The sequence below is a fragment of the Sus scrofa genome, chromosome 13 (assembly GCF_000003025.6).
Source record: "Sus scrofa isolate TJ Tabasco breed Duroc chromosome 13, Sscrofa11.1, whole genome shotgun sequence".
NCBI classification, from domain to species: Eukaryota; Metazoa; Chordata; class Mammalia; order Artiodactyla; family Suidae; genus Sus; species Sus scrofa.
This window is the reverse complement of record NC_010455.5, coordinates 35858635-35879779: the sequence shown is the minus strand read 5'-3', so window position 1 is coordinate 35879779 and position 21145 is coordinate 35858635. Positions and strand designations below refer to the sequence as shown.

General features: G+C 49.7%; 1 protein-coding gene across 14 annotated transcripts in view; it reads right to left on the bottom strand.

Annotated features, from left to right (window-relative positions):
* Positions 1-21145, bottom strand: part of CACNA1D (calcium voltage-gated channel subunit alpha1 D) — a 342950-nt gene that overhangs the window by 31704 nt on the left and 290101 nt on the right. For 6 of the 14 annotated variants that reach the window (XM_013981776.2, XM_021068969.1, XM_013981775.2 and 3 more), the window contains 9 exons: positions 17985-18068; positions 17458-17541; positions 9895-9939; positions 9355-9483; positions 6838-6903; positions 5100-5191; positions 3608-3767; positions 2711-2838; positions 2476-2572 (listed from right to left, as the gene is read on the bottom strand). In XM_013981776.2, the coding sequence (XP_013837230.1) occupies positions 2476-2572; positions 2711-2838; positions 3608-3767; positions 5100-5191; positions 6838-6903; positions 9355-9483; positions 9895-9939; positions 17458-17541; positions 17985-18068 (885 nt within the window). The remainder of the gene's footprint in view (positions 1-2475; positions 2573-2710; positions 2839-3607; positions 3768-5099; positions 5192-6837; positions 6904-9354; positions 9484-9894; positions 9940-17457; positions 17542-17984; positions 18069-21145) is intronic. The other 8 variants (XM_013981783.2, XM_021068970.1, XM_003132261.5 and 5 more) reach the window with 4 other exon arrangements.

The following is a 21145-nucleotide window of genomic DNA, read 5'->3' as shown; positions in this document are numbered from 1 at the left end:
AGCCAGGAGCCAGGCACAGAGTCTATGACAAAGGTTGTCAACCAACAGGGTCAGTTACTATTCCTGATATAAGGAGTGTCCTTCAAGGGCCCTGCCCTGGTGAGACTACTGGGGAGTGTTTTGTATGAGTCCACGTGGTTCCTCCGAGTGTCTGGTCTTTCAGAGTTGGGCCCCCACACCCTGTCTCTCTTTTCTCCCTCCTCGCACTGAGAGCTGGAGATGCCCTTGGCCGAATGACACCGTCTCTGGGCCCCATTACTTCTCTGTAAGTGCAGACGCTGTGCCCACAGCAAAGGGGCTGTCTAAGGGTTAAAGGATCTCATGGACACTAAGATCTCAGTCGAGTGCCTGGCACATAGCACATGCTACATAAATGGTACTGAGAACTGCTAAAGGATCATGTTTCTTACTTTTGGCTGACAAGCTATCCCAAGAGAAAGATTGTAAAGCCTTCTCCTCCTCCCTATTAATGGACTAAAATCTTGTGTACACATAGTTCATCCCACCAAAATTTCTAGTCCAATTACCAACCACGCCTATCTCCAAAACTAGCTTGAGCAACTGGGAGCCTGCAAGTTCACTTGCTTTTCTTGGCAAGTTCCTGAATCAGCGGAATGGTCTACTTTGTGCCTGAAAGACACTTTGATCTTTTACCTAAAAGGGTCTGGAAATGCAAACACTAATCAATAGCCATGAGCTAGAGCCCATCTTGTTCTCGGAAAGCAGAAATAAGGCTGGTGGACTTCCCCTTGCAGCTTAGCGGGTTAAGGACATGACACTGTCTCTGTGAGGATGTGCATCCAATCCCTGACCTCGCACAGTGGGTTAAGGGGCCGGTGTTGCCACAAGCTGCCCCACAGGTTGCAGATGCGGCTTGGATCTCGTGTTGCAGCAGCTGTGGCATAGGCTGGCAGGTGCAGCTCAGATTTGCCCCCTAGCCCAGCAACTTCCATATGCTACAGGTATGGCCATGAGGGAAAAAAAAGGAGGAAAAAAGTCAGCTTCTGTGGCTTTTTCTCTGTACCTACATCCAGAATCAGGCTAAGGAGAAGCAACGACCTGAGCAAGGACCCCAAGGACTTGACGATGGAGGTTTCTGGACTACAGGGCAGCAAATAATGAGTTTTGACTCTGATTTCTCTGAAAGATGCAATACATTGCAGCTGCCACACTTTACTTTGGATTTGGTTTAGAGCTGGTCCAGCATCCCTGGAGGAGTAAAACCCCTGACTCTAACCCCCTCAGATCCATGGGAAGAGACCAGTTGTCGTGTAGACTGGCTGGATTGCTATAGGGTAGAATTTCAAAAAGAAAATCTTGCACTTCTCCCTTTAAAAAGGGGGATCCTTTTCTGTTGTGATAGCTGACTCAAAGTGGTTCCATGGGAGCCCTATGGAAGGAAAATAGTCTCGATGAGGGCAGCCAGAGAGCATGGTAGGATGTGAAAATTTCAGGAATGGAGTGCGGTGGGAGGTCTGAATCCATCTGAATCTTCTCAGGGCTGCACACCCATGGGGAAGGGAGCTCGAGCAGCAGAGGGCACGTCACCGCGTCCAGCATCACACAAATTAGGAAACATCCAGGTCACCAAGTCCTGTCCATTCTACTCCTCAAGTAGGTCCCCAAGCTATCCCTGGCTTTTGATGGCCACTTCCACTGCCCTCCATTGGCTCTCAGTACTTCACAGTGAAATGAATGCACTGGCTCCCCTGGGTGCTACCCCGTCCCTAGCGCACTTCTCCATTGGCCAGGGTCTACCATGCAGAATGGAAGTCTACTCCTGTTTCTTCTGTGGGGCTCAGCATGGCATAGAAGGCTCAGCTTGGGCCTGAGGCCTCTGTCCCTTGTGTTCAAGCCACACCAGTCACTCCCCATCCACCTGCTGCCATATCTGGGTTCCCTGGGCTCCCTTTGGGCAATGGCCTTCTGGCTTCGACAAACTCCTGCATCTCTCATGTTGGACTTGATGCAAGAGTCATTGTCCCTTCCTTCCACCCATGACAAATGGCATAATTCCCTTCATGTTCTTACTGTTGGCTGGCAGGCTATCCTAAGCGTTACACATCTGAGAGCTTCTCAAGAACAGCAACTACATGCCATTTGTCTCAGCATCCCCAGCGCCTGACAGGAGGCTTGTGCAACATCACTTAGTGTTTGTTGGTTTGTTTTGTCTTTTTGCCTTTTCTAGGGCCGCTCCCATGGCATATGGAAGTTCCCAGGCTAGGGGTCTAATCAGAGCTGTAGCCACCAGCCTACGCCAGAGCCATCTGAGCCATGTCTGCAACCTACACCACAGTTCACGGCAACGTCGGATCCTTAAGCTACTGAGCGAGGCCAGGGATCGAACCCGCAACCTCATGGTTCCTAGTCGGATTTGTTAACCACTGAGCCACAATGGGAACTCCTCAGTGTTTGTTGATTGAATAAAGGAGTCCCTGCAAGAGAGGCCAGCAGGCACGCAAACGGGACACTTACCTTGCAGGCTACTCTGTGTGGGCACAGTTTCCCAAACCCCAGGGGAGGTTGGATGCGGCGGAGCAGAGTGACCACGTCCAGGTGCTTGATCCTTCCCCTGGAGACAAAGTACAGCATGAGATGCGGGGCAGCACTGGCTGGCCTGAGCTTTCAGTCCCTCCTGCCTTTCACAAAACGCACAGCCCACATCCAGAAACAGCCCACCACAAGCCACATGGAATTCTTTTCAACCTACTTTGCCTCAGGATCATATTCAGACCATATTCTTTTGAATTCATCTAAGTGGTGAGGTCCCAGAATAGACCAGTCCCGGGTCAGATAATCAAAATTGTCCATGATGACAGCCACAAACAGGTTGATGATCTGCAAAAGCCCATCAAGAGGGAGCGTCAGCTGTAGTGAGGCGAGCCGGGTTAGACCCTAGTAAGTGCTTCCTGATAAGGGTCACAAGACATTTGAATCCATTTCTCCAAGAGAAGCTGGAAACACTTGCCCTCTGGAGAATGTTCAAGAAAAAGGCAGGCTTCAAGGTTTCCAAAATGTTAAGTCACAGGGGAGGGCAGGGGGAATGTATTGTCTGATTTTTTTTTTTAATGGCCACACCCATGGCATATGGAAGTTTCCAGGCTCGAGGTCCAGTCGAAGATGCAGCTGCAGGCCTATGCCACAGCCACAGCCACAGCAACACCCGATCCATAACCCACTGAGCGAAGCCAGGGATCAGACCCCCATACTCACAGAGACAGTGTTGGGTTCCTAACCTGCTGAGCTACAATGGGAACTCCTTGCCTGACCTTTTGAAGCACACTGCAGTTGTCATTTGCCACCAAATAACGCACACTCTTAAGTCACTGCCATGGGTGGTGGCTCTGAGCTTTTTATAAAGAAACCAGCAGCTCAAAGAAGCTGGCGGGGAGATGCCTGTTAGCGAGTCTCCAATCCTACTCACAGCAAAGGTGCTAGAAACACAGGCCTAGTTCAGCAAACACCCCAGCTGCCCAGTGGAGCCTAGCATGCTTGTCAGCATGAAACACCCACAGCCCTCTGAGGATGTACCATCATTGGTCGGAATTCCAAATGCTACATGTACGTATGTCCATTGGTGGGGATGGAGGCTATTCTGATCACTTACCAGAAATGCGCAAAGCATGTAAAAGCTGATGAAGTAAACGATGGCGAAGTTGCTCCCACATGTGTACTCCTCCCCAGGGTTATAATCAGATTCAGGGTCACAGAGCTTTCCTGGGAGGCAGGCCAGCATAATTTCCTGCCAGGCCTCCCCTGTTGCACACCTTTTTTGGATTAAAAACAAAGACAGAGAGAAGGCATTTGAAACTTAGACTTCGAAGAAATTTTAAGAAAAAGAATTTTTTTTTGAAAAGGTCATCTCTATACATTGTGCAACATAGTTAATACAAATTACCTATAGCCCACCACCCATAAAATCCAGAGTTAGGGTATGTAGCATATAGAACTGTTAACATAGATATCTTTTGCTAACATACTGTCATAGAGCCTTCCAGACTTCTTTTTCTTTCTTTCTTTCTTTTTTTTCTTTTTGAAGTATAGTTGATTTATAATGTTGTGCCAATTTCTGCTATATGGAAAAGTGACTCAGTTATACAAAAAAAAGAATTTCTTAAATCATATCAAAGCTTAAGTAATTTGATGGAAAAGCCAGTTTGAATTAGTGCAAATTCCTAAAACGAAATTCCTACTTATTTTCCAATGCAACTGACATTAGTATGTGGAGACCCTGTGGCAACTCCCGCTTAGTTACAGCCATCATTTGATACAAGTACATTGATTCCTTCTGCATAAAGGGATTTTTTTTTTTTGGTTTTCTCTCCTTTAAACACTTATATTAAAACTTTTAAACAATTATTATTTTTAATGACCTAACATCTGACAACTTGATTAGATCCCTTTTCAATTCTGTTGAAAGCAAAGACTTGAAAATGATCTAACTTTCAAATGACTTACTCTCCAATCACTGGAGTCATTAGGAATTACTTGTATGATTTCTAGCAAGTTCTCTATTTTATTTAATGAATTTATTTATTTTAGGTTCTCCCTCTTTAAAGGCACCCTGTCTACAAAGTCATTAAATGGAATTAAAACAAGCCCACAGGAATTCTCTTGTGGCTCTGCAGATTAAGGATCTGGCACTGTCACTGCAGTGGCTTGGGTCCCTCCTGCGGTGCAGGTTTGATCCCTGGCCCAGGAACGTACACATGCCTTGGGTGTGGCTAAAAGAAAACCCCATAAAATGTGAAACTGCACATCTCCGTATGTTCCCCATTGGCTGAGGAAAAAGACCTCTATATTCCTGCTAAACTTTCATTTTCGCAGTTAAGTGCATGCTTCTATGCATAAGCATATATCCTACACCTGCCTGATGGCCTCAATAGACCTACTCGCTCCCAAGTAGAAAATCTTAAGTCAATTACAATCTGAATGACCACAACCCAGAAACATTCCTCTGTGACTAAAATGCTAGCATCTCTTTGAGACTACAAAACAAATACAAAAAGCCACCGTGACCCACTGCTTTCATAACCCGTGTCCTCTGTTGCTCTGGAGCCCAGAGCTAGAAAGACTTGCTCTGGGCTGGAGTCAGTCACCTGAAGAGCAGCAGCACCGCCTGAGGAAAGGTCTGGAAATTGTTGTTCCTGTTGATCTGGTTGTTATCTCTCATGGCAACTTTCCCAAACATCTAGAGAGAGGAATGATTGGGGGAAAAAGAAAAGCTTTTGCTACAAAACAACAAACAAATGCTGCATATGTGAATTTAGAACTCAAATTTGGCCAACACCCAGAGTGCTTGGCACTTTACTCATTCCAGGCATGGCACCAAGGTCAGGCACGCTCTGTGTTCAAGGAGCCCCACTCTGCCAAAGGGAAAAAAAGTAACCAGACAGGTAGCCTCTCCTGATGGGAGCTGGGCTGATCCAGTTTGACATGGAAGCATAGGACAGGCTCATGGATGCCAGCCTGGCGGGTAGGGTCAAGGAGGGCCTTCAGGGGGAGTGAGATTAAGGTCCAGAACCGAAGGAGAAGGAGAAGCCAGTCAGGTGACAAGGGGAGTGAAGAGTGCTCCAGGCAGGGGAGTACAGCCCCGGAAAGGAGCAGAGGGGATGTGGCACAGGTGCTCCAGGAAATGAAACAAACGTGTGAGACCCAAAGATCGAGCTGCAGAAAAGCGTGGGGGGCCAGTGGGTGAGGTCTGGTGGGCCATGGGAAGGAGGGTGAGCTTTGCCTTAAGGTCCACGGGAAGTTAGTAAATGCTTTGCCCATGGAAATTATAGGAGCAGAATGACATTTTAGAAGAATGTGATGACTGGTAAAGACTCTCGAGTGAATGCGAGGTGGTGTGTACAATGCAGTGTGTGGTTCTCTGAGACAAGTCCAGCTTTGATGAGGACCCTACAAATAAAAGCCCATTCAGGGCCCATGGCATCATGTGCTGCTGAATTACAGGGGTTCAAGCATGCTGGCTCTTCCCTCAAAACTCCTGTTGAGATTCCTAGTGACTTACAAGGAAGTCTGTCTTCAGAATAAAAAAGCAAGTACTGCGTGTCTCTGCTGCGGGAATCCTTCCTGTCTTTTTCACTGACAGCGCTTCCTTGCCTGAAAGTCTGCACCTGAACCAGCAGAGACTTTGGCAGAGAGACACCCCCCTGCCCAGGAGGTCCCTCATCACCGGTTGCTCTACTGCATTCTTCTCGAGGAGGCTTTGCTCCCCACCCTGCTTTAGGGCTCAGCTGTTAGTGAAGCCCCATCCCTCCCTGACTCCAGGAGGGGTTTGGAAGCATCCCTTAGCCTCTCAGCCCCCAGGCCCAGGCCCAGGCCCAGAAGGACCTGGTGTCACACCTCTTTTTAGCCAGGGAGGCCCTGAGGCAAAATAATGGTTCCAGTTCAGCCTCAGCATCTGGAAATGTTTGTAATGGTTTCAGATGATAAACAGACTTTTGTATCACTTGATATCTTCTCAGTGACATTGGTGCAGAAAATAGAAGACAATGAAGGCTTCTTTTAGTGCAGCATTTGCTATCGCTGCAATCAACTGCAGGTTTTCTCCATCCGTTGGCTCTCCTCAGACTCAGACTGGGGGTGAGGGGTGCCCCAAACCCAACCTCCCCTGACACACTCCAATCTTTCCACACTCTTCTGAGCTGGGCTCTCTCAGGCACAGGCTCTCTCCTGAGGGACCACCTCTTTCTCATCTCATCTCTACAGCTCTTTAGCCGCCAAGGTGTCTGGCTAGAAAATCATGACCTGTCTTTCCAGTTCACCATGCCAAAGCACATCTCACCATGGACCCAGCAAAGGGGACCCAGGGCAGAGGTGGTTAGAACTTACCTGCATGCCGATAACCGCATAGATGAAGAAGAGCATGGCAATGAGAAGGGCGACGTATGGGAGCGCCTGGAAGAGAAGACACAGTTGGCTCAGGTACGCCTCTTGCCCCCCCAAGGCTCAGGGGCAGACTGACCACCTCCGTGAAGTGCACGCCCTATTCTCTTCCAGGTTCTTTTGAAAGGACATCAATAGTGAGGAAGAGCCTTTTAAATCCCAGCCCAGCAGGACGACTTCCACCCTGAGTACAGCCCAGGCACACCTCGGGTTATGGATGTGCTTTCTAGTCCTTATCCGTGTATCCTAATCCTAAACAGCATCGAGGTAGACGATTCGCTGTCAGCATAATGCCTAAATTGACCTTGGATTCCTTTGTGAAACTAGAGTACTTGACAAAATGATTCCAAAAGGCTGGACAATTAGGTGGCTCCCATGTGCTTTGGTGGGCGTGTCTGGGATGGGGACAGGGGGCTGTTTTGCAAAGGAATATCTTTATGCAAAATCACCTTGCATCTGCTGAAGCACTTCCTTAGAGTGAAGTCTTAGGAATGGAATTACTGGGTCAGAGGGGAAGAAACACATTCTGGCTGTGGCTGTGGAAAGCAAGACACATTTCTTAAAATGCACTCTTTCTGAAAGAACCATAGAGCTGGGGGCTGGGCTGGGCTGGGCTGGGAAAGCAAAGGACTTAGGTGTGTGGTTGTCAAGCCTGGGCTCCCCTTAGGAACATCAAATACAAGTACATGTGTTGGGTCAGACCCCCAGACTTTTTTTGGGGAAGGCTGTGTCCGCAGCATACAGAATTTCCTGGGCCAGGGACAAATGCGCACCACAGCAGCGACTCAAGCCACTGCAGTGACAATGTGGATCCTTAACCCTCTGCACCACAAGGGAACTCTCAGTCCTTTTAATCCAAGGGTCCTCAACTGCTTTTGTCCCTCATCTCAGCTGACAGAAGATGTCCATGTGCATGGCACACCTCCAGGAAGTGTCCAGGGTGTTAACGCCAAGCACACATGCATAAAGCCTCAACTATCTCCTATCTGTGAAATGTCATCAGAAAGCCAGTGGCTAAAAACCTTTCTGACTTGTGCCGGCTCTGAATCTGTGACTGCCAGCCTGGCCCAGTGCAGAAGCACCCTCCTGACAACTGGCCTGGTTAAGAATCCTACAGGGTTCATTTCAGGCTGCCCTCACCATTCCTACAATATGCATTTTCTCCCTTGATTAGCTCATGTTGAAGAATTTTGTTGGCACGGTTTTTCAATGTTCATGAGCCACTGCTCTGTGACATTAATCTACATGTACTCACCAAACCTTTAAAAAATGTTTTTTTAAAAGTAAGAATAACATTAGTGCATGAATTCACTCTACTTTTATAGCAGTTCACTTACAAACATTGGTACTTTGAGTTAATAAGAACCATCTAGGATTTCATCCCTTTCCAGGATTGAGGCTCGCCTGCCCAAGGCCCCACTTGCCCTGCCTTTCTCAGAGCTGCACCCCCTCCTCCCACTGCCCCAATTTCCCCAACAGGACCTGTGCTTTTCCTTCTTCGTTTCTCGATTTACTTCCTTCTCTAGATGCCATCCTTTCTCCTCTTTACCTGTTCAAATCCTATCCATTGCAGAGATATGCCTCCTGGAATATTAACACCAGTTGTTTTAGGAGGTGGTGGGGGGGTTGTTCTTTGTGTATCTTTGGATAACTTCATTTGTTAAGGTGAGCATTTTATTGCTTTGGAATTAAAAAGAGTCAAGTGATAAAGAAATGAAGATCCATGGTTTCTAAGGATCCATCCTAAAATGCTCCTCCACTTTAGAAGATCCATTCTAAAATGGAAGATTATTTTAGAATATCCATGCACATCTACAGACTCTCCAGGTGGTGCACCTCCTAACCAGCCTCGGTGCCCCATTGCCAGTGGATTCGGTCCAGAAGACTGGGACATCCAGGGTGTGTGCTGGAAGGGAAAGGAGAGGCTTGGTTCTATGCGGTATCCACCTAAAACCAGGCTACACAGCCTTGGAGAGTCACAGAAGACATAGGGGATCTGGCTTATACCTGGAAGTCCTCCACTCTGTAATTCTCCCAGGTACTTCGTAACCCAGGACTGAGGATGGTGTGTTGGCCCAGGCCCAGATTTTGTACCTAGATTTGTATCTGATTTGTACCTAGACAGTCAGGACTGCTGCAGCCTTATGAAGTGAAGCTGTCAGGCTCCCAGCTATCAGCTGGGACCCCCCCCCCTCTCAGACATCACCATTCACCCCAGGCATTCCAGGGAGGACTGAGGGGCATGGATCCCCAGGTCTCTATCTGTCTTGGCAATGCTGCAGGGTCCTCACTGCTTTCTCTTCTGCTTCCTCAAGCAAGTAATCCTATTTGATTTTCCCAAGCAATGTCATGGTCCTGCAGAAGGGAGCCTGGATCTTCCACGACAGGTGACAACCACTGACTTCCACAGGATCTTCAAAGACAAAGAAGCCTCCACCCCCACCCCCGCGGCATGGCTCTTACCTGGAAGGACTTAATAAAAGTCCACAGCAGCGTCCGGATGCCTTCCCCCCTGCTGAGAAGCTTCACCAATCGCATCACTCGGAAAAGACGGAAAAAGGTGATGGAGATTCTATTGCTTTCTTCAGAGTTCTGAAGGGTTATCATGGAGAAGTCAAACCCAATGGAAAGTAGAACATGCAACACTTTCAGAAAAACAGCAACAGATGCAAACAGAGGTGGCAGAGGTAAGAATTAAAGATGTGTTTCTAGGGCCTTTTCACCTTAAAAAGCATGATATGAAAGGAAAAGTTACATGCTAACAACACAGGGCTTGGAAAACTGCGTCCACACAGCACATGCATGTCCACGTGGTCTAGTGTGCTAAGAGGAGGACGCGGGGCTGGTCAGGAGTACTGGACACTGATGATGAATGCAAACCACTGCAGACACTGTTCCGGAAGGACAATCATGGAGAATACAGAAAAACTAGTGGAAAACTCGACATGGTCAAATAAACTCAAGGAAAAGGCCCAGCCCCTGGGGACTAGTTACTGATCTTACCCCAGGTGTGGCAGTTGGGACAGGGACACTTTCACTTTCAGTTGGCTTTAAGAAATCAAAGAGTGAAAATGCATTAATGACCTGGGAAGGCGGCAGGGGCTCCGGAGGACGGCCCTTCCCCCTTTCTAAAAACTTGTGGTTCACGTCCTAGGGTGACACACCTGCTTCTGCCCTGAGGAAATGCCAGTGGCACTGCTTGGAACTGGACTTGGGAGTGGGCAGCCACTGAATACACTGCTTTCTTTCTCTCTCTCTCTTTTTTTTTAATTACAAACCATTTTTCCAATTCACACCCCAGGGCGTCATGTGCCAAGGCTGACAGCCATCCAGTGAAAGATAATGTTGCAAGACCTCAGCTGTCCCCAGTCATAGAAATGCAGAGTGGGACTCTGCCTCTCACGGGGCAATGGATTCTCTTTTCTTCTCCAGGGTTGTGGGTCTAACCCCGAGGAACAGGATTCTACCAAACGGGGCAAACAGAATGGCTACTGCCTGTGGTCCGCAGACTTCCCGGACCCCACTCTGTTCCTAGGGCTGCAGAGGGGGGCAGCACGTGTCGGATGGGGGCCTCTCTGGTGGGGCTGCCGAGGAGCTGGGCAGACAGAGTCAGGGCAAGAGAAGACAGACGGATTTCCCTCCAGAAGCTGTTACTGCCCAAAGAAGGCTCTGCTCTAGGTGACTCTTGGGGAGAAACAGCTTAGCACCACCTTGTCCCGCACCTCAGCAGTGCGGCCTCACCTGAGGTCTGGCTGGGCTTCTGTCACTTGGGCCCCAAGGTGCAGAATCCCCTGTGTCCACCTGCCTCCCCACTCAGCCTGTGAGTCTCCAGAGAGTAGGGATCTCACTTCACTGCACTCAGTGCCCAGCATGGTGTCTGGCACTTATTAGAGGTTCAACAGGTATTTATGAGAATGCAAAGAGGTTGAAAGCAAACTCACAAATATCAGGAGGCATCTTTAAATTAAGCAGCAAAGGCTGCACACAAGCCAGGAAATGACACTGTTTCCTTCAGTGGGGTCACCAGCACTAAAGCAGCTGGTCTACCCAAGAGCCAACAAAGGAAGGAGGCTCTTGGTGGGGTGTGCCAAGAGCCTCGCTGCATGGAGTGTCTGTACAGCTCAGAGATGTATGTGCACGCACAGACACACACGCTAATCTGAGGGGTTCTCCTCCCTGGAGATGCAGGCAAAGGAAAAACTCCATTCTGAAGTCTCACTCTCGAAAATGGCTGCCTCCTGAGACCAAACATAAAACTCTATACAATTCATAAAATATAAGGAGTTTGGGCACCTGACAAGAGAAATTCAACAATGAGATTATGAACCCAGGACTGACAAGTTCTGATGGGGCTAAAAAGGGGTCCCCCTGCTTCACTTGGGATGCTCATGACATGACCTCTGCCATGGGTTGGTTAAAGCCTGGTCACGCTTTTTTATATTCCTTCTATTATCTCACCTCAAAAGAGATCACATCTCCTTAAAGGGACAGAGGATGGTTTTAAATTAATGACTTGACAAATGAAGGAATTCGTTTTCTAAAGTTTTCACCCTCTCCCACACCACCTCCTTAAGGGCTGTGTACACGGGGGCTCTAGTCACCCCATGCAGCTGGACTTAGGGGGTGTGTGTGTGTGCCTATGCTCAAGGGGACCAGACTGTTCATAGATAGAACACTCTAGAGTATACCTTTGAAATGTCTCTAACTTGTGTGTTGGACCTGCAAGAGAATAAGGAGGCTAGGTGGTGAGGGAAGGCACTCTTTCTGGCGCCACCTGGCCCAAGCCCCCTCTATTTTTTTTTTTTTTTTAATCTTTTAGAGCTGTGCCCATGGCATATGGAAGTTCCCAGGCTAGGGGGCGAATTGGAGTTGAAGCTGCCGGCCTACACCACAGCTCATGGCAATGCTGGATCCTGAACCCATTGAGCGAGACCAGGGATTAAACCTGAGTCCTCATGGATACTAGTCGGGTTCGTTTCTGCTGAGCCACAGAACTTCCCAAAGCCTCTTCTGCTTGCCCCTCCCTCACCCACTCCAAGTCTGGCAGACCTTTTCACCCCCCTCAGGATATGGGAAAGTGAGCGGCCAAACTGAGTTTTGAAGTATGCATCTCTTGTTCAAGTGATATCTCTGAGGTATGACAAATCTTGAGCTATGACCTTGAAACCATGGGTAGCCTTTTGCTCAAAAAAACAAAACAAAACAAAAAACAAAGAAGAGGAAGAGACAGCATTTGTGTGGGGACAAGGCAGCACAACATGCAAGAGGGGAAGGCAGAGCAAATGGCACACCAGGCTGCAAGCACCCCCAGTGGAGCCTGTGATATTTCCCTGCTCCCGCAGCCACACTGGGCAGGGAGGCCTGGGCAGGAGAGGGTGTCACTGGTAGCACTGGGGGACAGTGCAAGTTGCCAAAATATCTTACAGATTGAGGGATCCCGAGGATGGCTTTGCCTCGACTACAGATGCCAACCTGAGGAAAAGGGCAGGATGCTCCCACCCTGGGCTACCCACTCCCACTGCCTGGGAATCTGTGACTAACTCGGACACCTAGGTCCCACCCCAAATATTCTTATTTAATTGATCTGGGGTGTGCCCAAGCTTTGGGACTTTTAAAAGCTCCCTTGTGGTTCCAACATACAGCTGGAGCTAAGAATAGCAGCCTAGACCAGGGTAACACTGGGCCATGTCCTCAGTTGGTCACCCACATCAATTCATTCTCTTTAGGTACCCACATGGAGAGAGGCCATTAGCAAGGCCCACTCAAGGTATTACAACTAAACAACGGGTTCTTGTGCAATGGATGAGGGTTTAATACTCAGATGGATACAGAAAGTAGACCCTATCCCCAGCTTCCTTACAAGGGAGGGAGGGGGCTGAGAAACACAGGGAGCTGGGGAAGGGTGGAAACGGACCAGGAGCAGACTGATGTTCTGCCAACTCCTGGGATCAACCACAGGATGCCCCTAGAGGCCCTGAGATGGGGGAAGGGCTCACTCCCCAAGAGTGACAAAGACAGCACTAAAGGCTAAATGATCAGTTTTCTTTTTTCTTTTTTAGGGCTGCACCACAGCATATGGAGGCTCCCAGGCTAGGGGTCGAATTCGAGCTGCAGCTGCCAGCCTACATCACAGCCACAGCAATGCTAGATCAGAGCCCCATCTGTGACCCACACCAGAGTTCACAGCAACACTGGATCCTTAACCCACTAAGTGGAGCTGGAGATCGAACCCACATCTTTGTGGATATTAGTGGGGTTCATTAGGGAGCTCCTAAATGATCAGTTTTCAATGGAGGGATTTCCAGTGGCATCCCAGGGCCTGCACTAGATGATTTCAGCAGCCCCTTCATGAGACGCCACAGTCTGTAGCTGGGAACTCTACAGGGAAACGAACCCTCAGCCTCAGGAAGCCAAACTACATGGCAGGGTATGAAAAGCAGCTTCCCAAGGGGCTCCCAAGCAGGCTCCTCAATGTAGGTTCCAGGTTTAGCCCCCTGCAACTACAGGAGCCCAACAAACCTTGAGTTTCCCTGGTACAATCAAAGGAATTGGACTGCACTTTCCGCATTAATTCCCATCTTTTCCTGGAAAAGCAGAAAGGATACAGTTCTCCAATTCAGACTGGAAGCAAAGAGCATCCCAGCAAACCAGTTACCCTGAGACATCATGGAGAATTCTTTTGGCAAGCCCGCTCTGATTACTTCTGACCTGGTATGTCACACCTCTGGGATGGAGGGCTTCTCTATTTGGGATTGCTGAATCTGTGTCCAGAAACCAGTGACCTGGTCCCTGGAAGAGGGTTAGCATAAAGAACAGAGGGCTGAACAACCCAATCAAGGGCTAAGAACAAGGGGCTTGAGTGTAGCTGTTGGCCACTTGGTCCAACCCGGGTACCTGATAAATCAGGGACAATTCCTGTGTCCCTGAGAGGGAGCGCCCTACTGACTTTTTACATGCTCTTAAGTAATAACAAGGCATACATAGCTTTTACACAAGTATTTTGCCTCCCTGGCAATAATGAGAATTGGAAAGACTCAATGCCAGCAATAGCCATTCCCCAGATGAGAAAGAACATGATGCTGGGTCAGTTCACCATTCAAAGAACCAACAGGCATCGGAGGAAGAGCAAAAGCAAGCCTGCCAGTCCTCATCTGACATTTTAGCAGCTTGGTGACATTACGATCAAGTGTGATAAAGACAAGTCCACGAGAGCCATCAAACTGTGACCGTGGCCGAGTGGGGGCAAGGAGAGGGGCAGCAGGAGGGAGAGGGCTGGGTGAGCATGCAAGCAGGACAACGTAAAGGGCCATCCAAAATGTTTTCACAAAGAAATGCAAGCTCGCTTGATCATTTCCAGGCCAGATCGTTCATTACTGAAGATTATGTTGGCATGTCACGGAGCCAAGCGTGACCCACCAAGACGGCCCCAGCTCAGGTGCCCGGCTGGAGACAACGAGATAAGGCACAGCAAACAGTTTAGATGGCCACGACCCACAGCACTCCTGTGCAACTCAGCGAAAATCAAAGGTGGGGAAGCCAAAGACAAGTATACAGTCTCTCAAGTGCTTTTGCTTTAACAACGACTTCACCGTATATATGTTTATATATACTTGCCGCTACAATTTTCTAAAAACAAAACCAACATGAAAATCAATTAGGCAACAGAAAAAGAAAGATCAACAGAGGTTGGGAGAGAGAGCATAGCAAGTTAAATTCGGCAAAAAAATGATGACTAAGGGCAGCTAAAAACAGCCCACAATGGACCATGAGTACACATGCTCAGCTGACCCAGGAGTTTGGGGGACAAGGCCACCCAGGGAAATGACGTGCGCTGCTTCCCTGGGGAATGTGGCGTGTGGGGAAAGGGGGTGGAGGAACCATCAGCTCCACTCAGAGTTATGTCATTGGAGGTTAAGGACACACAGTGTCTTCTGTCTTTGTGCTGTGGCCTGGGAATGGTAGATGCCCAACAGAGATGTGATGAAGGACTGAGAGGATGAGAAAGTGGCCTTGAGCATCCCCTGTGCTGGGAGGCTCAGCACAGAAATGCTGAGGTCCCCTAAGAGGGTGTTCTACTGACCCAGGGCACCGAACTGGCATTACCTCCTTGGTCACAGACTCCATCTGACCAGGGAAAAAGTCATCCATAGGAAAATAGTACAAGGATGCTGACCAGTGTGATTCTGAAAGTCAGTGAGAGCCTGAGTGGTATAGACACTCCAATGTCAAATGCTAACTAAAAAAACTGGGGTGGGCTATTCCCGACCTGTGGCTCTCCTGACTGATGAAAGATGAAGGGAGGACATGTCTGAGACACTGCTGAGCAGGGCTGAACCAGAGGGGACAGCGCAGTGGGCTCCTGCCCCCAGCACACAGTGAGGCAGCCGGGAAGCCGTGCGTGCCACTGGAGATGTACCAGCATGTGGGTCAGGCATTAGAGAGCTGGGTCATCTGCTTGGTGAACAAACCCTGGCCCCAACCTGGTGCCCAGAAACTAAGCATGTACCCCATCAGTTGCACAAGACTTGAAACACGGAGCACTCCAGGAAGACCGGCTGAAATAATTGTTTATACTATTTTCACTTCCACTATAGACCACTTCTGACTTACAGAAGGGCCTGGTTCTAGGAAGTTCATGTAAGTGTACTTTGATGAGGGCTGTAAGGGCTTCACACTGTGAGATGATGAAGCCAGCAGATGTCTGGCCATGGACTCGGGAGGGAGCCCGTGGCAGCCCAGGGAGGGTCCTGCTCTTCTCCCATTCACATCAGGTTATTTTACAGCCAAGCATAATTTTCGCATTATGAATGGCAATTTTACAGCTGATCGTGGAATATTTCACATAAAGTCGAACTGACTTAAGCCTGGGCTTACAGAGATTGGTGGATCTATGTACCTAGGTCTTGTAAAATGCCATTTTAGTACCTGGTCATGGTGTGAATTTGAGTATCATAAGGCTTAACTCACACCCTCATGGACATGGTAACGTCTTATAGCTCATTTCAGTTATTGTTACAAGGAAAATATACATTTAAAACAAAACCATTGCATCTCCCTAAAACTTCGGGGTTTTTAACAAGTGTTTTCACAAATATTGCTATTGTTTTATCATCACAACATATCTACGAAGCAGAGGGGGCAGACATCATTCATCCCAGTGGGCCCATGAGGGAACCAAGGCCTGGCACCAGGCTAGTGCTGTCCACTATTCTGCACCCCAGGATCAGCCTGGCCCTGGACTCGTGGCATAGAGAATCTTATCATTCCTCTTTGATACATGCTGTCTGGGCACCAGGATGGACCAAACCATCCCACAGATGTCAGCCAAGCAGAGCGTGGCAACGCCTTCCCGACAGGCGTTGGGGGAGGAGGACTAGTCTGGAAACGTGGAGCCAGCACAGCACGGTGGCCCGCCCCATGCACCACCCGTCCCCATGAAAGGCTCCATGCAACCTGGGAACCTGATAATGAACTGGGGACACACCAGGGGGCAGGGTGAGCTCTTTCAGCCTCAGGCCCTCCAGAAGCATGGGTCAGGTGTGAGAAGGGCCTGAGTGAGGCCAGCACTCCCCTTTCTGGAGCCTCTGAGTTTTGAGGAGTGTTCTCAGAAGGCTTCCTGAAGGGGGGGGCGGGGGTACTCCACCTACCACACTACTGCAGAACTTGTTTCCTCAGCAAAGGATTCAACTGGGTGCAACAAGGGATCCCTGACACTCTCCAGACACACATTAAGCCCTCCTCCCCCTGGCCTGGGGCAGCCTCTGACCGGCATCCCTATCTGGGGAGCTGGGATGGGGATGTCTGCCAGGGTCACTGGTAGGACTCAGCAGGCACAGGGCACAGGTGAGAACCCACTGCAGTAGCCACGTGCTCAGGGCACAGCTGTGAGCTTTCCCTTCTGTGCTTCACGGAACCACTGTGGGTCCCAGGGCACACATGATGAAGGCTGCTCTTCAGCTGGACAAACTGAGGCACTGGCAGCCAGGTGCCCTGCCAAGGTCACACAGCCGCTGAGCAATAATGTTCCCACACCCAGACGATCAACTCCTAGCCCTTCACGTTTTAATCTGGTCTTCTTTGAAAATAATGTTTTTGTTCCAAAATGGCCATTCTACATTTACTTGCCCACTCTCATTCAGGGGAAGGGGCTGGGGGGAGAGAGAGGGAGGGAAGATGACAAAAATTTTCTTTTCTTTCTTTCTTTTTTTCTTATTTTTTTTTAAATTTTTTGGCTTTTTAGGGCCACACCCATGGCATATGGAGGTTCCCAGGCTAGGGGTAGAATCAGAGCTATAGCCGCCAGCCTACACCACAGCCCACAGCAACTCTGGATCCTTAACCCACTGAGCAAGGCCAGGGATGGAACCCGCAATCTCATGGTTCCTAATCGGGTTCGTTAACCACTGAGCCATGAAGAGAACGACCGTAAATTTTCTTAGTCTTTTGAAACAAATGGGTACATGAATTTCTAAAGTGTACAGACTTCTACGGGGAGGGTGTCTGGACTCCTCCATGTCAGACTTAACAAAAGCAATTAGGTTATAGAACACAAAGTTGGCTACTTACATTCACTTCAGTTATAGCAATATCAACGACGCTACCAACAACAATTAAGGCATCAAAAGTGTTCCATGCATCAGTGAAATAGTGCTGTTAGGCAAGCATTCAGAAGCCACAGAAGAGAGGAAGCACAACAGGAAAAAAGAAGAAAAGGACAGCGTTATAAAAGGGGAACATTCCAGCATTAAGCTACCTGGCTACTTGATAGATGACCCTAAGACAAACATGTTACAGGTACATCACTTTGGGTATCGCTCCTGCCACAACAAATAAAAACAGTTCCAGATGCCTATCCTGCCCTGCCTACTGCTGACTTGGGTCAGACTGCAAGTCAGTCTCCTCCCAAGGGCACTTTGTTTCTAAAAAGGCCCGGGGATCAAGCCCTGTGCTCAGCGTTCTCATTAGTAAACGTCTGGTTTTTGATCAAGCACGACTGGGCTCTGTGACTTGTCCAGGTGATGCAGTGCAGGGCGGGCAGTGGATGTGCAGACAGAGAGAGAATGGAGGCAGGCCCCTGGCGGGCACATACTCACGTCGGCTTCGCTGAGGGCCACGTCTACAATGCTGCCGATTACGATGAGGGAGTCAAACGTGTTCCAGGCATCACTAAAGTACCCCTGGACAGAGCAGGTGGGGGCAGACGTTTATGAGCACGTTGAAATGAGACGTCACGCGGACCACATGGGGACACACTGGGCCCCACAGCACCCACGGCAACCAGGTGGGGTGAGAGGGCCAAAGGGAAATGACCATACTATCCGCCAGTGAGAGGGATTCCGGGCAGGGGCACCTGCATGTGTGAGAGAGGATACATGCGCGCGCACGCACACGCACACACGCACACACACACACACACACAATACAAACCAGGCCCTGGGCAGCACAGAACCAAGTCAAGCTTCTACAGGACAGAGCAAGGCATTTGGTGGCCCTCCCCTGGCAGCCTGGGTCACCACTCTGACCCCTTGCCAGCTGATGGAGGAGAAGCCCTCCCTCTCTTTGCATAGGTTCCCCAATTGCCCCACTTCCTTCTCTCCTCCCACTTAAAGAGCACTGTGACCAGAAGTTCACACATTCTTACTTCTGTGCCCTCGCGGCAAAACAGTATCCCTTCTCCCCATTCCTCCTTGCCAGTCTAAGTAATGCAAAGTGTGTGCCCGGTGGCAGGATATCCTAATAGAGCTCTCAGTCTGAAGGGACGTGAACAGGTGGCCATGGCTTACAAGGAGACAGGTATTGTAATGTTCACTATCCAAGGCTCAGAGGTGTGGTTGTGGGGCTGAGGGGTCAGGGAAGGAAACCACAGCCCATCTCACTGGCCGGAAGGGAGCACTGAGGGACAATGATGTTTCTTGAGGGCTCCCACTGTTCTCCAAAGCAGCCTCAAACCCCCGAGAGGCTCCTCCTGCCTCCTCAGTGCTGGTCTTCCCCCCTGCCCCACTGCACCCTCCAGGCTAAGACAACCCCTCGCCATTCATCCCTCAGCCCCCTCCAGGGTCTTTCCCATCCGATGCCTCTGCGATCCTGGCCTCTCCACCTCAACTCTATCTGCCCAAATCCATGACCCCCTTGGTGCTTAGCTCAAATGCCAGCTCCCGGATGGCACCTTTTCAGATCCTCCTGACTTCTACTTCCCATCCTGGGGACTCACACTGCTCTCAGGTCTTGAATTTGGGGTCTTTGCCTGCAGGTTCACCCCATGGAAAGCCCTCTGAGGATGAGGACTCTGCGGACTGCTCTGTCCCCTCCACTAAGACTCCCACTACCCAGCCCCGCACCTTGAACCCAGTTAGTGCTCAACACTGGCAAGGTCTCTTCCTTCAACCAACCTGCACCCTCCTGACCATTCAGTTTCAAGCCTTCATATCTTGTTGAAGGTGCAACATCCCCACGACTGTGACTTACAAACCAGTCCATACATGGCAGACGTTTTGCATCCTCTTTTGCTCAGCATGGTGGGTATTAAACGTGTGTCTGTTGTCTCCTGACTACCCCTCCCCCCACCCCCTAGAAAGCCCTCCGTTGGAAGGGGGTGGTGGGGAGCACTGTGCACAGAGGGTTCTGGTTGCAAGGTCAACGACTGTCTGCAAATCAACTGCATCTTTTTGACAAGTCAGGACATGTCTTGGAAATAAAATTCAGGTCTAAATTATATAAAACGGGGCCCCGTGAGTTTACAACTGGGTACACTCTGTGCTAGGTCAAGAAAACCAGAACAGAAGGTACTTTGAAGTGTCAGGTCCCATGAACTGGTGATCAAGTGCAGGCCCTGAGAAAGCCACTGCAGAGCCCCAGCCTCTTATGACACTATAGAGAACGGGGACACGTTGGCTGTTTGAATAACTGGAGTAGGGATGTTTGTTCCTATCACTGTTAATCACCCCAGGTGCATTTATGGGGAGCTATGTTATAGCTGACTTATGGTTTGGGACTTTTTAAAAATTTCATCTTAAATTGTTTTAAGGTTTTCCCAACCCACCGCGTGACTTCTGACCCACCCAACTACCCTCTGCTCCCGTTGCATGATCCCCATGCCTCGCTCATAGGTACTTACTACCCTCATCGACTGCTGCCCTCCTGACCCCTCTGTCAGCCCTCTAACAAGTCAACAGAAGCTCGCCTGCACCAATTCTGATGATCCGTGACCCAAGTCTAATGGGAGGGTCTTCTTAATAAAGGCCACATCGTACACCTTACAGCTTCTCTCTTCATGATGGGGGACTTGGGGCCAGCAGAACCGAGACGGGGCATGCCCCTATGCAAACAGGACTGGTGCCCCTCCACACGCCGGCCCTGCCGGTCAGAGACGAGATCCAGAGCCCGCCTTGGGATGCAAGGGCACACTCACTGAAGGAGACGCCTAACAAAAAAGTCAGCTGGACCAAGCTGTGTGCTGAGTGCCGCCTCATTCCCAGGTTGTGAGAATACAGGGTGTGCTTTCAAATTCCTCGCGTCACTGAGCATGGTCACTGACAGTGGGTGGATGGCAGCCTTGCCACAGACCACACTCTGAGGGGCACAGCTTGTTCTTTTCTTCATGGATTTGACAGCAACCCAGAACCACAGAGAGCATGGCACTCCTTTTCTACTCCTTTAGGGAGGAGCTGACGCCTTAGAAATGCTTGATCATCAGGAACAAGTACGGTTCTAGGGCACAGAGAGAGCACAAGCCCCAGCATCCCCCCTCCCATCGTGGCACACAGCCAGCCCCCATCCACAGTCACGCCACGTGCTCTGCCCCTGCCTGCTCCTGCATATCATTATCCCCACCTGTGCCCTGACTGCCCCCCCCCCACCCACTTCAGACTTTACTCCTGGATAGCTATCCTGTCTCGGCAGAAGGATCGGTTTTCACTTTTGGACCATTCCTATCAGGCCGTCACCATCCTCCGACTGGCCCACCCTGGCCCACAGTGATGTATAAAGTCGCTTTCAATCAACACCATAGGGGCTGGATATTTGAGAGTTGGTGAGATTACTCTTTGGTAATCTCACCAACTCTCTCTCCAGAGGATCCACTGCACTCACAAAACCATGCCCAAATTCTAGAGGGGTCCTGGATGGACACCCCTAATCGAGGCAACGGGAGGCTTGAGTTGGTGCAGGTGGCTGGAATCACAGGCTCAGGCCAGGGGGCTCCACGAGGGGCCTCGGGAGGCAGGAAATGGCAGCCTTCCCTTCCTTCCCACATCCC